The sequence below is a fragment of the Pinus tabuliformis genome, chromosome 4_2 (genome assembly GCF_031772625.1).
Source record: "Pinus tabuliformis cultivar Carrire ecotype Pingquan chromosome 4_2, CPIR1, whole genome shotgun sequence".
NCBI lineage: Eukaryota > Viridiplantae > Streptophyta > Pinopsida > Pinales > Pinaceae > Pinus > Pinus tabuliformis.
In genome coordinates, this window is record NC_142304.1 from 767,235,388 (window position 1) to 767,254,553 (window position 19,166).

Genomic DNA, 19,166 nt, shown 5'->3' on the forward strand with positions numbered 1-19,166 from the left:
TCAACCATCGTATAAATGTGGTCGCTCATCCCATCTACGCACTTCAACCTTATGTTCCCTCGCGCGTGCTGGTCATATAACTCGTCGCTCGGTGGTAGTAAGAACTGCAGGTCCTTACACACTTCTTCTTGTTGAGTGATGAGCGAATGAGTTCCAAATGAGCCAAGAAGCGTATAGTTTATACGCTCCACAAGCGGTCGTGCTATATCCTCGGCCGACCTTCACTTAACTTCAACCAATGTTTCTTGTTCATGCTTTCGGCTTGGTCGGCCCGTCGACCAACATCCTCAACCACAACTTCAATCGTCGGCTTCACTTCATAGGTGCCCACGTTCAACCATCGTATAAACGTGGTTGCTCATCCCATCTACTCACTTCAACCTTATGTTTCCTCGCGCGTGCTGGTCGTATAACTCGTCGCTCGGTGGTAGTAAGAATCGCAGGTCCTTTGGCTTCTGTTGCAGACAGTGGCAAAGACGCTTCAGTTGGGTTTGTTGAAACATTGGGATACTCTAGCTTTTGTTGCAGACAGTGGCAAAGACCCTTCAGTTGCAAACCTCGAAGCCTTTGGGATGCGCCCACCTCTAGTGAGTTAGCCTGCACTTTTTTAGATTCAGGGTTTATGCTCTATGTTGAAGTCCTTCCATCTGATCCAATGCTATAAGTTATAATACGATACAATGTTGATTGAATTTTGAGATGCATGATAGTAGGCCTAAAGCCATACGAAACGGAAAGTCTTGTTGCGCAAATTTTTTTCTTTCTATCTAATGGAACTTGTAGAGCCTTTTCTACAGGTTTTTTGCACGCTTGTTTCGCTACTTGAAAGTGGGCGATGTGTGACAGCGAATGAGCATTGTGTGATAGCAAAGGAAAGGACACTAGAGGCTTAAAAAATCCAGATCAACACGTGGCAAAGCAAAGCGGTGGAGGTGCCTCTGTTGGTGGCGCTGTGTGACATCAAAGTGACAGCAAAGGATGGAAAAGACACGAGAGGTGTAACAAATCTAGATCACCAAGTGGCAAAGCAAAGCGGTGGCTGTGCCTCTTTAGGTGTCAAGATAGTAGTAAAGGAAAGGACGCCAGAGGTGAGTGGTCCAGATAGTAGTAATAGCAGCAAATATTTTGAGTACAAAATTTAATTTCAAAATGTAAATATGGAACAATTTTAGCATTATTTCAATCCACAAAAATTTGAATGAAATAATGTTTTTTAAGCAAAGAAATTTTAAAGATTCAATACAGCATGTGCCTCTCTCTAGAAAAGAGGCCAAATAAGAAGTCAAAGTCTCTCATTAGCCAACAAAATGCAGTGTCACTATTTAATAAAGCAGAAAAAAAGAGAAAGTGTTTGGCTTAAAACTTTGGGTTTCCGATTTTAATTTCTGAAATTTCTGTTTTAATGTTTGTGACTGCACAGATAACAAAGCATATCCATTACTATAGTGCCTACCCGCCCTTTGGGCAGAGGAAATAGGCTTTGAAAGGACGACGTTGAAGTTAGAAGTTTATATAAATTGTGAAGTTTGGTGAAGAATAATATTATGCGTAGTGTAAGGAGGCAGAGGAGTTGCCCGGAAAGTTATGGAAATTCCGATCATATTTAGAGAAAATCCGGCAAGGGTTTTTGTAAATCCAAATTATAGTTGTTAACTTTCAAAATTTTAGGTGTCCTAGAAGTTTTTGATGGTGCTGAATTCATTTCCATCGTCAAAAACATGATTCAAACATTGCCTCTACAAGAATTTTTGAAATTTTTTTGCACAGATTCCAACCACTTTTGGCCATCCAAGGAATTCCTGCACCTCGTTAGAATATGGCATCACTGCCATTGCTAGGCTACCAATGAACATCGAGCCGTCCATGTATGTCAACATATGCATTTAATGATGTACACTTCCGAGTATAATGTTTGCCCGCCATGATGACTTGCATTTTTCAGCTGACTTTGACTTAAGATCATTCTTGCCTTTTCTGATGCCTAATTAGGCCGATAAGCCTTCCTTTGAAAGAGACTTTTATCGTCCTTTTGTTTCTAACGTTGACACCTGCCGTCCACATTCAGCAGGCATTGGAATCTTGTTTAATTGACATCTAGCATAGGTTCTCGGACTATTCCTCCCTCACCAAAACTGCTTTCTGCTTTCTGCTCTTCCACGACCTGCTGCAATAACTCGTCTGCCAATCTTACAGGAAATCATGTGTTCTTTGTTTATAAGGGCGATGTTGTGGGTTCGACCTCGGTGATTTCTTTGTCTGATGGATAGGGATTGAGGTTGGGATTTGGGATTTGGGATTTAGCAGTCGTTCGGCCTTTCGGAGGTGTTGATGAGACCATAGATTCAAAGAATCTGCAAGATTTCTTGCTTTTCTTGAGTTCAGAGAGAGAGAGGGCCTTGAGAGAGACTGGTTTCAGCGATTTCCTTTCCTTCCATGCCTTTTTTTATGCTTGTCGACTCAACGAATTGTAAGGAGCAGCTCGATCAACCTCAAGCACTTCTGCGACAGTATGTGCTCTTGAATTATTATAGACTGCTTTGTTATTAATGGTAAATTCTTTTCTTGGAAGAATTTGGAAATGGTATAAAACTTTAGATTTCATTGGTAAAATTTGTTTGGAAAATGGGTAATTTCACCCTAAATTTGTTACTAGAGATCGTTTGAGCCAAAGATTTAGCCTCTCTATAGCAAATTTTGGTTATATATGGCTTGTTAGAGCTCGAAGTGTCTGTGACTTATTCAATAGCGTCCGGGACAAATTAATTTAGCATTTCAACGATGAAATTTGGCTGGAAAATGGCGGCTTTCGCTATGTAGATTAGATCAAGCTATTTTTAAGGATTTTAGACACTTACGACTATTATATTTCTCGGCTGCTATATTTTGTTAAGCACTTTAAAGGATAGGCTATCGAGCTTATGCTCGAACAGTGCAACACTCAGCAGAAAGGAACTTAGGACCAAGTGTTGTATTTTCTTAGTTGAATATGTCCTTTTCAACTTGTGTTCAAACTTTATAAAACAAATATTTATCTGTGCAAGGTATTAACTGCAAGTGTCTATTTTGTGTAAAACTTTTTGTTATGCCTTTGAATGGCATACATCCTGATTGGAGCAATTTGCTGACATCTCTATACTTATTTTCTCATCCATCCACCACACTAAGTACAGACCAAAACTAAAGGTTATAGCAGCGGTGCGTCGCAGGATTCGAGTTTAGCGCATTTTGGGAAAATGACTATGGGATTCTTCCCAGGGACTTTGGGGTAATCTGGGCCGCAAACCCTAAATCCTGCATCTTCTTCTGCTAGAGTCTTTTGAAACAAAATGTTACAAATTACTGAGAACGCAGTTTAAAGTTAGCAACGATGGGGGTTTCGAGACACCACCTTCCTTTATTTCTCACAATATGACAGAGTAGGTGAAATTCCTGAACTGGACTGATTTTTATTTAATAATTGGACGAGGAACATGCGCTTTCTTTCAGTGCAAGAAGCTTCCGCCAGAGACGTCTTCCTCCCTTCACTTGCTTCAGGCTTCCACTTCAAAGTTCTTTGTAAGGTAAATATCGTTATACTCAGCTCTGTAATTTTCTGAACTTTATATCAATTTTACCGTCAAATTTTGTCCCTTCACACTCCTACACTGTTTTCCTTTTAGCTGCAAACCCTAAATCCTGCATCTGCTTCTGCTACAGTCTCTTGAAATTACTGTTATTTCTTTTAAATGAATCTATGAAACCATAGGTTGCTTAATTTTTTACTAGCACCAAATGTATCTGCGTCTGAGGATTAACTTATGTTGTAAATTTGAGTTAAATGCCCTCTTCTTCTTGCTTATATTATTAACACTATTTTCTTTTCAGCCACAAACCTTAAATTCTTCTTCTGCTATAGTATTTTGAAATTATTTTTTCTTTCTTTTAAATAAATCTATGGAAACATAGGTTGCTTAAATTTTTACTCGCGCCGGATGTCTCTGCGTCTGAAGATTAACCTATCTTCTAAATTTGAGTTAAATGCCCTCTTCCTTTTGCTTAGTTTTTTAAGCATGCCAGATATCTCTGCGTCTTAGAGGGTTAACCTATTTCTTCTAAATTTAAATTTGAAGACCTCTCATTCAATCAAGATAGCTTTAAGTTTTTTTTAAAATAAAAAATGATTTTAACCTAAATTTACAAAAATCACCATATTCTGCCTCATCTGCCTGATCATTGTTGATATTGCCTCCAATTTACATTTAAGTTCATACTAACTCCAATGGTTGTTATAGCTGGTAATTAAGCTACACAAACAAAGCGGTTAAATACAAATGTTGTTATGGGAATTGAGGTTGATTTGAAACTGCTAGAATCTTTTGCAGATACTCAATTTCATGACAGTGGCTTGGATGAGCTTGCAGGTGCAACAGATCCAAAAAAGTCTTTGTTAGAGGCAAGGCAGTTGGTTAGTCTTTTATTAAACAACCATCCAAGACGCTTGTTCAAGGGTCGTGTCTTCCCCTGTTTCTGCCGCTTTTGGAAGGAAGGCGTGCTGTTGTAATCTGGATCGTTGTCTGGAATCTACAACTCCAACAGTTCCTCTTCAGTATCTGCCCAAGGTACTTTCTTTCAAACCCTATTGTGATGAGCCTCCAGTCTATTTCTGATAATTTTCTAGTATTCCAAGTGTATTTATTTTATCCCTAGTAATGTTAGGCTTGTAGCTAAATGTACATTTTAGGATTTTGATATCTTCTGTTATGAACCCTGTATTTTTAACAACACAATGTTTTCTAGCTGTTCTGTCATTGGCTCTTCATTGATAATAAGAATAATTCTTGGTTTCACAGACATTCATGAAAGGATGGAGGGATTCTCAAGCCAAATCCATGCCCTTCTTCAGTCTTGGTGATCTGTGGGAGTCATTCAACGAGTGGAGTGCATATGGTGCTGGAGTACCGATAGTGTTGAATAGAAGCGACACAGTTATGCAGTATTATGTACCGTCTCTTTCTGCCATTCAACTTTACACTCACCCTTCTAGACCTAATATTGGCACCAGGTAGATTATCCAATTCACCAGTTATTTTCATAGCAAGTCATGTCAAAGGGAGGTTCCTTAAATTTTTCGTAAAGCTGACCACAGTTGAATGCTTTTTTATAATAATAATATGGTAAATAAGGCGTAATATACACTATAGCTCCTGTTGTTTTAACTTTAACAATTTATCTCCTGTTGTTTAACAATTTTTTTTGGAGAAATCTGTCTTTGCAAACGATTCTGCTCTAATGTTGCTCCAGACGATGAAAATATTGCATGCTTCGGCGGCTCTCTATATCAGTTGTGTCATATCCGAGACAAGATTTTGCCTGTCACAATTCAGTGTTAATGCACATGCCTTTCATTGGAGCAATATCATTTAAAACTTGATAACGTTTGGACACGTGATTCATGCTGGCTCAGTTGAGTCCTGAACATGCTCTGTTTTGTTTTTGCAGGTCCCCTGGTGAGGAGAGCAATGCAAGTGATGATTATAGAGATACAGGTAGTGAAGGTAGTAGTAGTAGTGATGAATCAGAGTGAGACTCAAAATATGGTGGGGCAATAGAAGTCACTCCAAAGCTACACAGAAAGGCTTTTCTAGTGACGATGTTGAAGGAAGCAGTTGCCCTTCATTTCAATGTTTTGAGCGAGCAACTCCATATAGTCGTGAACCTTTCGCTGACAAGGTAAGATTCGGTTATGCATTTATTTTGAGGAATGTTTTATTTCATGGTGTAGTTTCAATTGCAAGGTTAAAATTAATATCTGTTAATTGGATGTTGGAGATTGGAGATATTGCTAAGGAATTTCCACAGCTGAAAACCTTAAGAAGCAATAATCTGTTGCCAATCAGTTGGCTATCGGTTGCTTGGTATGCCATCAATTATACTTGTGCAATCCTTGATTAAGTTGGTGTAGAGGCCAGTTACTTATTAAGAATTCCTGTTACTTTGGATTTTGTTCAATGCGATCAGTAACGTCTAGATGAATTTTCATTATCTACCGCTAGATAATTAAAACAAGAATTTCCTTACAGGTACCCGATATACAAGATACCAACAGGTCCAACCTTGCGAGACCTGGCTGCCTGCTTCCTAACTTTTCATTCCCTTTCAACTCCACTAAAAGGTTTGATTCATCTGTTTTCTATTTTCTTTCCCTCCATCTTGTTGCTACTTTGTTCACATAGTTTTCATATCAGTAAAGCATGTTGATGCTTTTTGAATTCTGATTTTCTCACTCCGCATTTGATCTCTAACTGATGTTTTGGCAGATGGTGGCAGTATTCATGTAAGTATTGGAGGGAAAAGTGTTCTTGTCACTCTGATAAGCAATTCTGGGGCATAGAAAATTTTAGGGGCGAATGTTCGCCCTTTGGCGAAATTAAGGGGTTTCTAAATTTTTAGTGGGCAAATATTTTGTATCATAGCACATTTTTACAAATCACCTCAAATAGCCCACCTTATTTTAAGGGAGAGGGTAAAAAAGGTAAATTTAGCCCTTGAAACTAGGAGTTACAACCTTTTTCAAGAATAGGTTTTATTTAAGTGAATCCATTCGCCCATTTTCAAGAATAGGTTTTATTTAAGTGAATCCTATGGGCCAAATACCATATTTGTAAAAGAGGTATGGTAAATTAATAAAAATATAAATAAATGAAAGGTATGGTAAATAAATAAAACATTTTTTATATTTACTCCATAAGTCACCTTATATACATGCAAGGGTGTAAACAAATAAAAATATAAATAAAGTGGACGTATGGTAAATAAATAAAATATAAATAAACTAGACGTACGATAAATAAATAAAACATCTTTTTATATTTAGTCCATAACCCTCGTTCTATTTATGAAGGCTCAAGAAAGAGGTTTTATTTAAGTGAATCCTATGGGCCAATTACCATATTTGTAAAAGAGGTATGGTAAATTAATAAAAATATAAATAAACGAGAGGTGTGGTAAAAAAATAAAACATTTTTTTATATTTACTCCATAAGTCACCTTATATTTATGAACGCTCAAAAAATGTGTTATATTTAGGTGAAACCTATGGGAAAAATACTATGGGACAAATACCATGGACTAGATTGTTATTAATACCATGCAAAAAAACATTATTAACCCTAATATTAGTATTAAAAAAAATAAAAATGGCACATGGTATTGACCCATGGTATTCACCAAAATGGCACATGGTATTGACCCATGGTAATACCATGGTATTCATCTGAGCATAGACTATTTAAAGGGCAAATTCTATCATCTTAGATCCATCTTAATTATGGGTCTTCCAAGTGCTCAGAGGGATAAATAGATTTCATCCCCCTAAGACTGGTAGATGTGGAGTTAAGATGGATATAAGTTGGCTTTTATGATAATGAAGATATTAAATAGACTTAGGAAATTATATTGTAAAAACATCTTAAAGTGAATGGTTAAAGCATAGACATTGGACAAATATATTTGTATACTTTTGTTTTAAACTAAAACAAATCCAGGGCTAAAAGGAATGGATTGATTGCACTAGTCATCCTTCTATAACTTTCCAACATATGTTGGAGTAAAAAGATTGTAATTTGGGTAATTTTTCTAATTGCAAATAGGAAAATACTTGTGTATTGGCAGGGTGGTTAGGAGGTCCCCAGAAGTGATGAATTTGAATTTTTCTTGGTTTTATATATAGTATTATATTTTTTCTCATGCTTTCTGTGAATGACGTGGGTGAATTTTATCCTACACCCACTAGGTTATCGATATGTAATTTTAGTAATTTTGATTTCAAAAGATATTTTAAAGAAATGCAATGATTTCATTTGTTGTAATGCTTCCCGTCGGATGTAAAAAAATGACATTTAATCACAGTAAAACAATAAATATTTTTTTTTGTTTATATTTAATACAGTCCTCAATTTTGAGGGCATTCCTATGGAACTGCAGTGCTATTAATTGTTTCATTTTATGAACTTTTAAATCAAGCTTGAGGCATTTATTTAAATCAGCTTTGGAGCTGCGTTTATGCTGGCAACTTTTCCCGGTTATCAAATTCCGGCAGTATTTGCTCGTTCGCTATGGCTTGGTCATTATTGCCCCATCCACTTGGCGCCTGGAGCGTGCGTCCTGCCGGCATGCTTATATTACAGTGGCGCTGGTTTAAATCTCCAGCTAGCTATGCTGATGTGGATACTTAATTCGCTTGGTACTTTCCTCCGTCCTGTCATACACGGCACGAGCAACCCGTTATGGCAGCTCCCCTCCTGGATTTCTACGCCATTTTCAACGGTGGAGATTAGGGCTCTCGAATCAACGATCTGTATCATTCCAGGTATGGGAAATACTGTTTGAGGGTTTCAATGCGGCATTCGAACCCTTTCGGGCTCATTCTGAGGGTGGTTTCTGGCTCCTACAGGTCTCTGGCGATTTTCTTTTTCCCCACAGCTCAGACTTCCCAAACAGGTCAGTTCCTGGCGGGTTCGAAGAATTCTGCCTACCGACAGTGGTCATGGTAACCTGCACTCCCTTTTCCTTGGGTAATTGTTGTCTTGGTTACAGATTTTCATTAATATTCTTGCTCTTACTAAGTTTTGGGTGACTCCTCTGTCACAGGTGCTAGGCTATGGTATCATGACCAGCATCCAGGTGGGCGACCGGCACAGACTCCATCGCTCAAATTGCTTTCTGGGTAAGAGGCACCTGTCACAATAGATTTAAGGGGTAGAAGAATGAATCTGGAAGAAGGACCGAGCTGGTTTCCTTCTTGGCAAGCTTGCCCGAGCTATGCTTAAATCATGGAGTCTTACTAGTTGTTTTTATTTTTATTTTTGTATAAAGCTGCAAGCCCACTCTTGTTTCTCTATAATGTATTTAGTTCTACTCAGAACAGTTCTGGCGACAGAGCCCTAGCTGGGTTGCGCCTATTATCAGACTTCTAAATGTGTATTTTGTTACAAAACCGAGGGTTATTCCCATTGTGGCTATTCACATAATGCTATAGTTTTATGATTGATATTTATTCCTCCTTTGCCAGGATAATAAATTGTATTTTCTCTTCGCAGTAATGTTTTATCGTTAAATGGTTATGAAGATAGTTTGGTTTCTATATATAATCTTGGTCTGAGTATTGGAGCTCCCGTAATTAGCTGTGGAAATGATTAAGTGCTTTACCTGTTTCATAGACTCCCTTGCAAGGTTTCGATACTTGGAACTATTTCCAGGGTTTGTTTGTTGTTATCTGTTTTGTTGAATGAAGGCTGCCAGTTATAATTTGGAAACCCTCTCTGGCAAACCCTACCCTACTCACACAGGTTATGGCCTTTCATTTACAGAGTTATTCCATGACTATTCCGAACATCTATTACAGTCTGAGATATATTTGTTGCATGGACGCTAGTCCTTACTAGCCACATTAACTCTGAGGTTTGCTCCACTTTCGTATTGTCCTTTTCCTGAGGCTACACCAGTAAAGAAAGAGGCCTTACGACAATCTTTTAGGAGTTTAGCCCTGCATATGCATGCATTTACTTGCTCTTATCATTATGTTGTTTTTCTAATCTGTAAAGACTATGAGAATTTATATATATATACATTGTTTTCGGCTTAGTTCCAGATGTTGTTCTATATATTACATATGGCCATGTTTATTCAACTGTTGCCTATATTTACGAAGATGTATTCTGGAAACTATGAGCCTGGGTTTGATTCTTATCTCTGTTTTACGGCAACTACACAGAGGATTCAATCTTGAATGATTTACGGATTTACACTTATCAAACCTTTTGTTGCCTATATTAATTCAGAATTCTTTCCTAAATACAAATTACAATCCTCTGTTTTCCAAAGACATTAGAGTTTAGCAAATGTAACAGTGTAAACCAAATCTATTAATTCCTCAGTTATTTCATACCTGAACAGAGGGCAAACCTCTCTAATGCGCTTGTCAACCTCCCGACCTTAGGAGGGTCCTCCTCGACCTTCCACCCCCAAGCACTCCTGCAAGACCCTTGTTGTCTGCAAGCCTTCTGGCGCTGCCAGACCTGCGCTATCTGGTCACTACCAGACGTAGCGGTTCTAGGAAGACTTCTGCTTCCCAAATATGCGCTATCTGGTCATTACCAGACTTAGCGTTCTTTGCCAGGATACAGCTCACTGAGCCTCGCTATTTGGTCATTACCAGACTTAGCGTTTTTTTCCATCTTCTGGCTCACGGCCTCCACTATCTGGTCATCACCAGACGTAGTGTGTGTTTTTTTTCTTTCCTTTTTCCTCCCCCTACGAGAGTCTCAACCGTTTCCAGAAGGTAGTTAGGTTTTTTTATTCCTTTTTTGACAACTGTCATATTTTAATTTTAATCCTCCTCTCATGAGGAGGCACTACAGCCATTGTCAAACTGTTTTCTTTCAACAGCAATTAGGAGCAACAAAACAACAATTTAACAACATAATTAATTTAAACAGTAGTAACAATAATAATTACTCAATTTCACCAAACATAACCATAGTCAAACAGTTAAATTTACTGCCTTTAATTTAAAACACTATCGCTTTACTAGGGGCATCACATTTGTGTATTCAATAAACAAAATATTCTAATTGAATTCTGGATTTGTGGTTTACCTATATAGATTCCGTGGAGAAGTGTTAGTGGTGTGACATCAATTGTCCTCAAGCAGAGGCTTTAGTTTTACTCTTTTTGGAAGCAAATACTTTCTTCCAACATTTTTGAGTTCCATGAAAAATTTGAAAGTCCTAATAGTATTCAATTATGGGTTCAAGAGAGACATAGTATTCAATTATGGGTTAAAGAGATCCACAACAAATGATCTATCGGCCTTATCTTCACTTAGTTTAAGACTATTCACTTGGAGAGCCTGCATGTGCCCCCACGTCAAGAGCATAGTAAAGTCATGTAGAACTTAAAGAAGCTATCTTTAAGCTTTTAGTGAAGAATGGAAAAATGTCTGGGTTCAATAACAACCAGTCGAACATTAAGCTTCCAATAATGCTAGATTTTAACCTGGAGCACTTTTGTGATTTGGAGGAGATGCCCCCTCGTATTTGTGACACATCTTCAGTTGTGAATTGGACTATTACTAACTATCATTTCATTACATTACTTTTTATTCTTTATTAATCAGTGGTTAAGATTTTGATATTGAACTGGCTAAGATTTTTCTTCCTTCTATGAAATTGTGTGTTCTACAATGCTTCTTTTCCATTCACTATGTATAGCATATAAAGTGTGTCTAATGGAGTAGGAAGATTGGAAAGTCTTGTGATCCTTGAACTATGTTACAAGGCAGAAACCCAATGGGGTAGGGTAGGTGCATCTCCACAAAGGGGTCACAAATACCAAAGTCGGGATTGGCTAGTGCCTTAAGCTAGAAAATTTCCTTTACCCTTGTATTAACAGTGAATCCGGAGAGGATTCTAATATTATCTTTATAAGATTTATATCTGTTAAAATTGATGAATAAAATTCATGAGACATGAGCTAGGATGTCCTTGTAAGGTGGTTGTTGATTATTGGAAGCTATGATGGCCATTCTGTCAGGCTAGGTGGTCGCACTCCCTTGATCTTGAGCACGATTGTGATCAAGATGGAAGACTTCATAGTCTAGATTGATTTTTTAGCAGTGATAATTAGTGGGCTCATTCACAAAAGCTTCTATTTCACTAATCCTTTTTATAGAGTTGTCAGATTCAATTTCCAGAGGTTTTAATTACACTATAGAGTTGAGTTCTGAGAGAGTTGTGATTCACAGTGTTAAGTATAGCAGCTATGACACTTGAATGAAGACAAGCATAGTAGATGTATTAGACTTTGTTATAAGCTTACCTGCATATTATAAGGGACTTGGTTGGATTTTTTATAATTTTATAAACAAGTTCCATGTCATGGAAATGTGAAAAAAAACAGTGATATTTCCATAATGTAGCTCTTGTCATATATGGTTGTATACTTTTTCAAAAAATTCTCTAAGAGTTCACAATGCTAAGATTCACTAGGACCTTACAAAGTTTTATTATTTAGTGAAAGACTCGCCAAGGTCTTACAAGATTTTATAATTAAGTAAAAGATTCGCCATGCCTGGTGAGAGATTCGCTAAAAAATTATATATACATATTATATTATTGATAAAATCGCCTTCCATTTTTCCTATATACCATGGAGGTTCACCCATTTATTATACATATAAATTTAGGGGGGTTCTTAAAATTTTCCCTGTTCTGGGGGTTCTCCAAAGATATCTTTACCAGTATTTGGTCTAGCTTCTTACAAGTTGAAGGGGATAGTGTGGAGTACTAATGGCAACTGTGAACGATAGCAGGTTAACTCTTTGTTTCAGTCAGCTGATCAATGGTTGAAATTACATCAGGTGAAACATCCAGATTATGATTTTTTCCTTTCACATGGTTCTTCATATGGAGGATGAACTAGGAACATCCACAACACTGGGGTTTTTGTTGAAACGAAAGAATCAGTTGGGTTATGAATGGATTTTTTTTATTATAGCCATTAGTAAGGCAAAATACCAGGAGTGAGTGGAGTGTGTCAACAAGCAAGTTGAGGGTTGTTCACAATTCTTCGTCTATGATCTCCTTAATATAGTCAAAAGATAAAAATATAAACATTCTCAAAAAGTTCTGCAATAGAAAATGAAAAAATGCGAGTCAAAACTCGTACCAAAAGGGTATATTTAAGAGAGAATGGGTTTTTGGGTAAACCTTTGGCTTGTCTGCTGTAAGAGAAAATTGATGGAAAAAAAAAGTGGAAAGAAAAGAAGAATTGCCATTTGTTAAATAGGAGGAAGAGGAAATGCTGAAGGAGATGAAGTGTCCTGCATTCCAAACTCTATGTTAGCACGACAATGCCATAAACCGTTGCAGGTTGAATTTTAAGTCGTGCATTTTTTTCTCTTCTTTTGATTTCAATTCAGGTACGCTCGTTCTCTAGGACGAAAGTTCATGGATGTGGTTGTAGATGACTACCATCCAATGTAGACTGCCTGAGTAGATATTTAATTTAAATCCAAACTTTTGAAATGAAGACACTGATTTGTGATGGTGGGCTGACAATGGATATTGTCTAGAGTGGTTTCTGAAAAGCTGTGTGCCCAGTGGTGGCAATTGCTATTACTGTGAGAGCATTCGTTAGCTTTTGAGTAATTGTTGAGAGCATTTGAGTATTTTCTCCAAGGGATTTTCGCTACATTAAAACAAATTGTGGCTAGTGTAGGATCAACTTTTGTCCTATCAGGTTATCTTTGGAGTTGACGGATTAAGAAAATAAGAAGAAAATGAAAAGAAAACCTTTGATTTTGAGTAAATATTAAGATATTTTGTGTCAAATTTCTTACAATGGTTGATGAATGATTTGATTTTCTTCAACGTGATTAGAAAAGTAGTTATCAATATTTTCCCAAATCAAAGCATGACGTTAGTTGTCTAATTATTTTTTCAAAATTTCCAGTAGTTAATTATTGGGGATGACTAAGTTGCAGAGAGAGCTTTATGTCAATCATATGATTGTTATTGTGTTATACATGAAGGTGGGAGAAAAAGAAAAGTAAAAGATCAAAATTATGAGAATTTAGCATGAGCATTATTTTCATTTTTTTGAGTTGTATGATCAACTATTGTTAGGTGAGTGTTCTCATAGTTGACTGTAAAGATGGTTAAAGTACTGGGCTTAGTGGCTTGCTATGTTTATATTGCTTTGATATATATTTGAAATTATTCGGTGTTGTTCATTTTTCATACTTTGGACATACCTTGGGCGGATATATATTTTCATTCAAGGAAATGTTTAGGAAAAGTATTATGTCGCTGGAGTTGTGAATTGAGATTTTAAGAAGTTTCTTGGGGCTATTGTGGATATAATAAATTATACTGATAGTTTGGAATGTGCAGGAATTTTTCTTTAGAAACATAGAATAGATGTGGTATCTCCAACCCAGAGTGATGCCCGTGGATTCTCGATCTATAACCAATTTCATGCTTTCTCATCTCAGGAATACCGTAGGCATAGAGTAGGTGGAACTTTCTAATTGGGTATGTAATTACATTTTAATTAAACCGTGGTCACCCCTCTTGGCATGATCTGGTTCTTCTTTCACTGGATGATCACATTGTCACTATCAAAGTGGCAGTGTTAAATCAAGACTTTCTGTTCTAAAGATCACCTTCGTTGTCCATGGCTAGATGCCATGTGCATGACGGTGTCGCCCAGTGTAAAGACCCCTATAACCCTCTGGACTATGCATCAAATAAACTTGTGACCAATCTTACAAGTTAATGATTATGAAACTTGCATTTGTCCTATTCTGGGGAGTTTTTAACAAAAAGTAAAAGATAAAAATTATGAGAATTTAGCATGAACATTATTTTCATTTTTTTGAGTTGTATGATCAACTATTGTTAGGTTAGTGTTCTCATAGTTGACTGTAAAGATGGCTAAAGTAGTGGGCCTAGTGGCTTGATATATATTTGAAACTATTCAGTGCTATTCATTTGTCATTCTTTGGACATACCTTGGGAGGATGTATCTTTTCATTCAAGGAAATGTTTAGGAAAAGTATTATGTTGTTGGAGTTGTGAATTGAGATTTTAAGAAGTTGCTTGGGGCTATTGTGAATATAATAAATTATACTGATAGTGTGGAATGTGCAGGAATTTTGCTTTAGGAACATCGAATAGAGGTAGCGGTATCTCCAACCCAGAGTGATTATGAGAATATATTGTTGATTGATTTCTTGCTGTCAAATTATGGCAGTATCTCCAACCCAAAGTTATTATGAGAATATATTCATGTTTCAATACTTTACTTTGTGTATCTTTATATATGTGCTAGAGCTGTAATGGAATGGTAGAAACTAAAAATAATAATTTGCATAATTTTGATTAAGGATTTATTTCACTTTGGGCAATTTATTGACTAGGTTTAGTTTGAATGATTGAATTATTATAATATTTATTATTTTGAACCAAAATACAATTCTTTCAATTTAACATTTTTATCGGCCTCTATTTGCACCTTTTGGGGCAATTGCTAGTGTTATGTAGTTGCCTTTGACTGTATATGATTAAGTTTGTGCAATTAGATTCTGTGTATGCGATCAGTATGAAACGAAACAAAGTTAAGCCAATAGTTTGTTTTTCGTTTTGTGTTAATAAATGTTTTTATCGAATTTTATTATAACCAAAATGATTTATTAATTAAATAATATATTTTCGATTTAAGTAGATATTTAATAAATAATCAAATGACTTATTAATTAATTAATATATTTTTAATTTAAGTAAATATTTAATATTTAATTTATATAGATGTACTAATTATTAATTTGTTTGATTAGATAGATTAATCAATTATTAATTATTAGATTGTTACTGGAATAAAATTACTGTTTTTTTTCTATATTCTAGAAATAAGTTCATGTAAAATTTGAATAATAAATTAATAAGGGGTTGTGTGATAGAGTTAGGTGTTGTTTGACTAGTAGTTTAATAAGATTATTGCTTATTATAAATTCATTGAATTTGCATTTGGAATGACGTCATCCAAAATTATTAGATTCTAGAAATAAGCTCATCTAAAATTTGAGTAATAGATTGGTAAGGGGTTGTTTGATAAAGTTAGGTGTTGTTTGACTAGTAGTTTAATAAGATTATTGCTTGTTATAAATTCATTGAATTTGCAATTGGAATGAGGTCATCCAAAATTATTAGATTGTTTGACTTTTAGTTTAATAAATTTGTTGTTTATTACAAATTTATTAAATTGAAGGATTGGAATAAAAAGTTAGTTAAAGTTGATTTTGTAATTTTATTTTATTATTAGAAAATTTGTAATAAAAATTCAAGTAAAATTATTAAACTATTTCAAATAATATAAATTAAATGGTGAATGAATCTCCATAAAAATATATGTGATTTGATCCCAAATATTTTTGGTATAAATTATGAATAAAGAAGCCTGCATTCTTTGATTTTATCTTGACACACAAAGGAAATGGCCAACAAAGTTAGTTCGCGATTAAGGATTTCGAAAAATATAGCTGATCTAACGTTTCTCAAGAGATGTAGAGATTAGCCATTGCATCTCTACTATATATATCAGTTTTCTATTTCAGCGATCCATTTATGTCTTGATGATTAAACCACAATGTCTCTATTATATATATTAATCCTCTATTTCAACTATCCATGTATATCCTAAAAATTAATTATTATAAATTATAATTAATCTAATAATTTTATCACAATTAAATAATAAAAATAAACCTTTATAAAAAATTTAATTAAAATTCTTTAATTTATAATCAAAACAAATTGAAATAAAATTACTAAAAAGTTTTAACTATTTCAAAACCATTTTAACTTTTTCCCACTAAACAAAATTATTAAACTAAATCTATTATCAAACTAAATCTATTATCAGAATAAACTCAAATAAATAATTTTAGCTAAAGCAGTTTTGTCTTTTAGTCTGAGACTAGTAGGTGTAATTCATAATCTATCATTTTTAAAAGTGACTTTGAATTGAAAATTGAGTGGATATGTGTTTGCCAAGCAGGTATGTGGATAAGGGCTCTCTAACTGCATTGTTCTTACTGTGCACAACACAATAACTTTTTTAGAATTGGCGGTATGCTCTGTGGAGAACATCTGTGCAGGCTCTCCACTGTTCGATGACGATCAGAGTTGTAACGAAGATGTATTTCCATGGAAGGGATTCTGCACGGTCTCGCTGGATGGGCCAAAGTATTACGCTATTCTACTTAATTATTCTTCTTCCAACGTTCATCAATATTACACTTCATGGACAGATTTGCAACGGAACCACAACTAAATGCGGCGGCGGTAACTATACAGAAGGCAGTACGTTTGAGAAAAATCTGAACATAGTTTTCCATCGTCTTGCTGAAGGGGGCAACAAAACTGGGTTTAATATATCTGTGTATGGCCAAAGTCCTAACAGAATATATGGCCTCCTCCAATGCAGGGAAGACATGACAGCCGACCAGTGCTTCAGTTGTTGGCAATTTGCAACCACTAACATTCGACAAGACTGTGGGACTGCCGTTAGCGGTAGTATCTGGCCTTTTCAGTGCTTCTTACGCTATGGAAACTATAATTTCATCGGACAACTGGATACAGATTTGGGGTCTAATTACGTTGAGGCCTTCGGAAACTCGGTTGTGTTTGTCCCGCCTGACTTTGAAGGTACTGCACAGAATCTGTTAGAGAAATTGTCAATTGAAGCAGCAAGCGAAACGAAACGCTCTGCTTTGTCTACAGCTCTGGATTCGGCGTCCCAAACGATTTACGGTCTGGTTCAGTGCACCAGAGATCTCTCTACTCCTGATTGCAGAAGGTGCCTGTCATACTCAATCAGTAAAATGTTCACTTCTGACACGGGTGCAGGAATTCAGTATTGGAGTCAAAGCTGCATACTCCGTTATGGAATATATCCTTTTTTTAATTCGGCCACGTTTGCACTGAACAGTACGCAGGGGGTAGCTAATAAAGCAGATGAGGGCAAGTCTTCACACAAAGGCACACACACAGTTTTAATTTTAGGTGTTGTGGGGGGGTTGGCTCTGGTACTCATGGCATGCATGTTTGCAACTGGGAAGAGACTGAAATCCGCCACACTCGGAAAAGGCTATGAAGGTATTTATATTAACAACTCTTGGGTATTGCTTGTTATTGAGTGCAATTTTTGCTTGTTCAAAAGGTAACTTTGTATTTTCATGATACAGATGAGGAAAACACAGCAACCAATCCTGATGGACATATGGTATTTAAGATGGAAACATTACGAGGTAACACGAATAACTTTCATGATGACAACAAGCTCGGAGAGGAAGGCTTTGGTCCTGCATACAAGGTAACATATGAGGCTAAGAAAGTTTGTACTAGTTTTCATTGTTCAGAACCTTAAATTATAGTAATAATACAGGCTGGTCTCATCGCACCAGTGAGCGTTGGATGTAGATTAGTAGCCTCAAAACGAGTGTATTGCGGGAAGCAAATTAAGCTTAATTACTTTACAAAAGTTGCATTAGATTTTTTTTTTGTTTAAATCATTCAATGGAACTAACGAGGATGGAAAAGAAATAGTTGTGAATAAAATGTCCTTCACATCCATGGAAGGAAGGAATTTCTAAATGAAGTTAAACTTGTATTCAAAATTTAACATAATACCGGATTAGAAAGGTTGCTCGTTTAAGAGTACCTCCCCAATAAGAGCCTTGATAAAATCTTATTCGGTGACTGACTTCCATTAATTTATCAAGAAAACTTATAATTATTGTCATGCACATATGCAGACGCAAACCAACGTAGCCGGCATGATGGGCAGAAGCGTTACAACATCATAGTGGGATTAGCTTGAAATGTGAGATGAGAAACAAGCGCCGAATTGCATAGATTGGTCTTTTGTGTACACAGGCAGAATCCCAACTTTTGTGTACACGGTCTGTTTGAATATGCTTTCAACTGATTCAAAGCCTGCCTTTGTGACTTCTCCTGTGTCATAGTCTCACACTCCAGCATCTAACACCACTGCTTCCATGGGTGATTTGGTACCTAGGTGATGCAAAATCTGCAGTACAAATAAGAGAAAGGTTTCAGTTAATGTTTTAATGTAAGGTCCGTAAGTCAGTTTGTAAAATATCAAGACATCGAAGTTTTATTTAATATATTTATTAATATATAAGAATTAGTTACTGAAGTTTTTATTCTTCCTGTACCACTTTGTTATAATGTTTTTATTTTTTATTTTGAGATTTTTTTTAATGTAGAATTGTAGATTTGAAGAAGATTATGGAATTCTATATATAAATATTAATTTCGCGCCTGTTTATTGTATTTTGAAGTATATCTGGTTCAGTTGATATTGAAAACTTATAGATTAATGAGTTTTTTAATTATGTCTATGCACTTGAGACTGTTTATTTTAGAATAAAATTTTCACAATTTTAATTTAATTAATAATAGTTATTAAGTGGATTGTAGAGATTTAATTTTGATGAAATATTTCTAGCATATTTTTATATTAAAGATTGAGATTTATCAAGATATATCTCAAATATAGTTATCTTTTTTTATTATTTAATTAAATTAATTAATTAAAAAATG

The 19,166-nt window shown here is 35.6% G+C and overlaps 2 protein-coding genes across 2 annotated transcripts; both read left to right on the forward strand.

The window, feature by feature from the left end:
• The first annotated feature begins 4,318 nt into the window (after nt 1-4,318).
• On the forward strand, nt 4,319-6,297 carry LOC149171864 (uncharacterized). Its single transcript, XM_089426110.1, has 6 exons — nt 4,319-4,444; nt 4,830-5,041; nt 5,479-5,559; nt 5,592-5,709; nt 5,809-5,894; nt 6,060-6,297. Exons 1-6 carry the CDS (start codon nt 4,319-4,321, stop codon nt 6,235-6,237), a joined length of 801 nt encoding a protein of 266 aa, XP_089282236.1. The 3' UTR covers nt 6,238-6,297.
• Nucleotides 6,298-16,636: 10,339 nt separating this feature from the next.
• LOC149171865 (cysteine-rich repeat secretory protein 38-like) lies at nt 16,637-18,777 on the forward strand. Its single transcript, XM_089427615.1, has 3 exons — nt 16,637-17,696; nt 17,786-17,913; nt 18,356-18,777. Exons 1-3 carry the CDS (start codon nt 16,712-16,714, stop codon nt 18,404-18,406), a joined length of 1,164 nt encoding a protein of 387 aa, XP_089283741.1. The 5' UTR covers nt 16,637-16,711; the 3' UTR covers nt 18,407-18,777.
• The last annotated feature ends 389 nt before the right edge of the window (nt 18,778-19,166 follow it).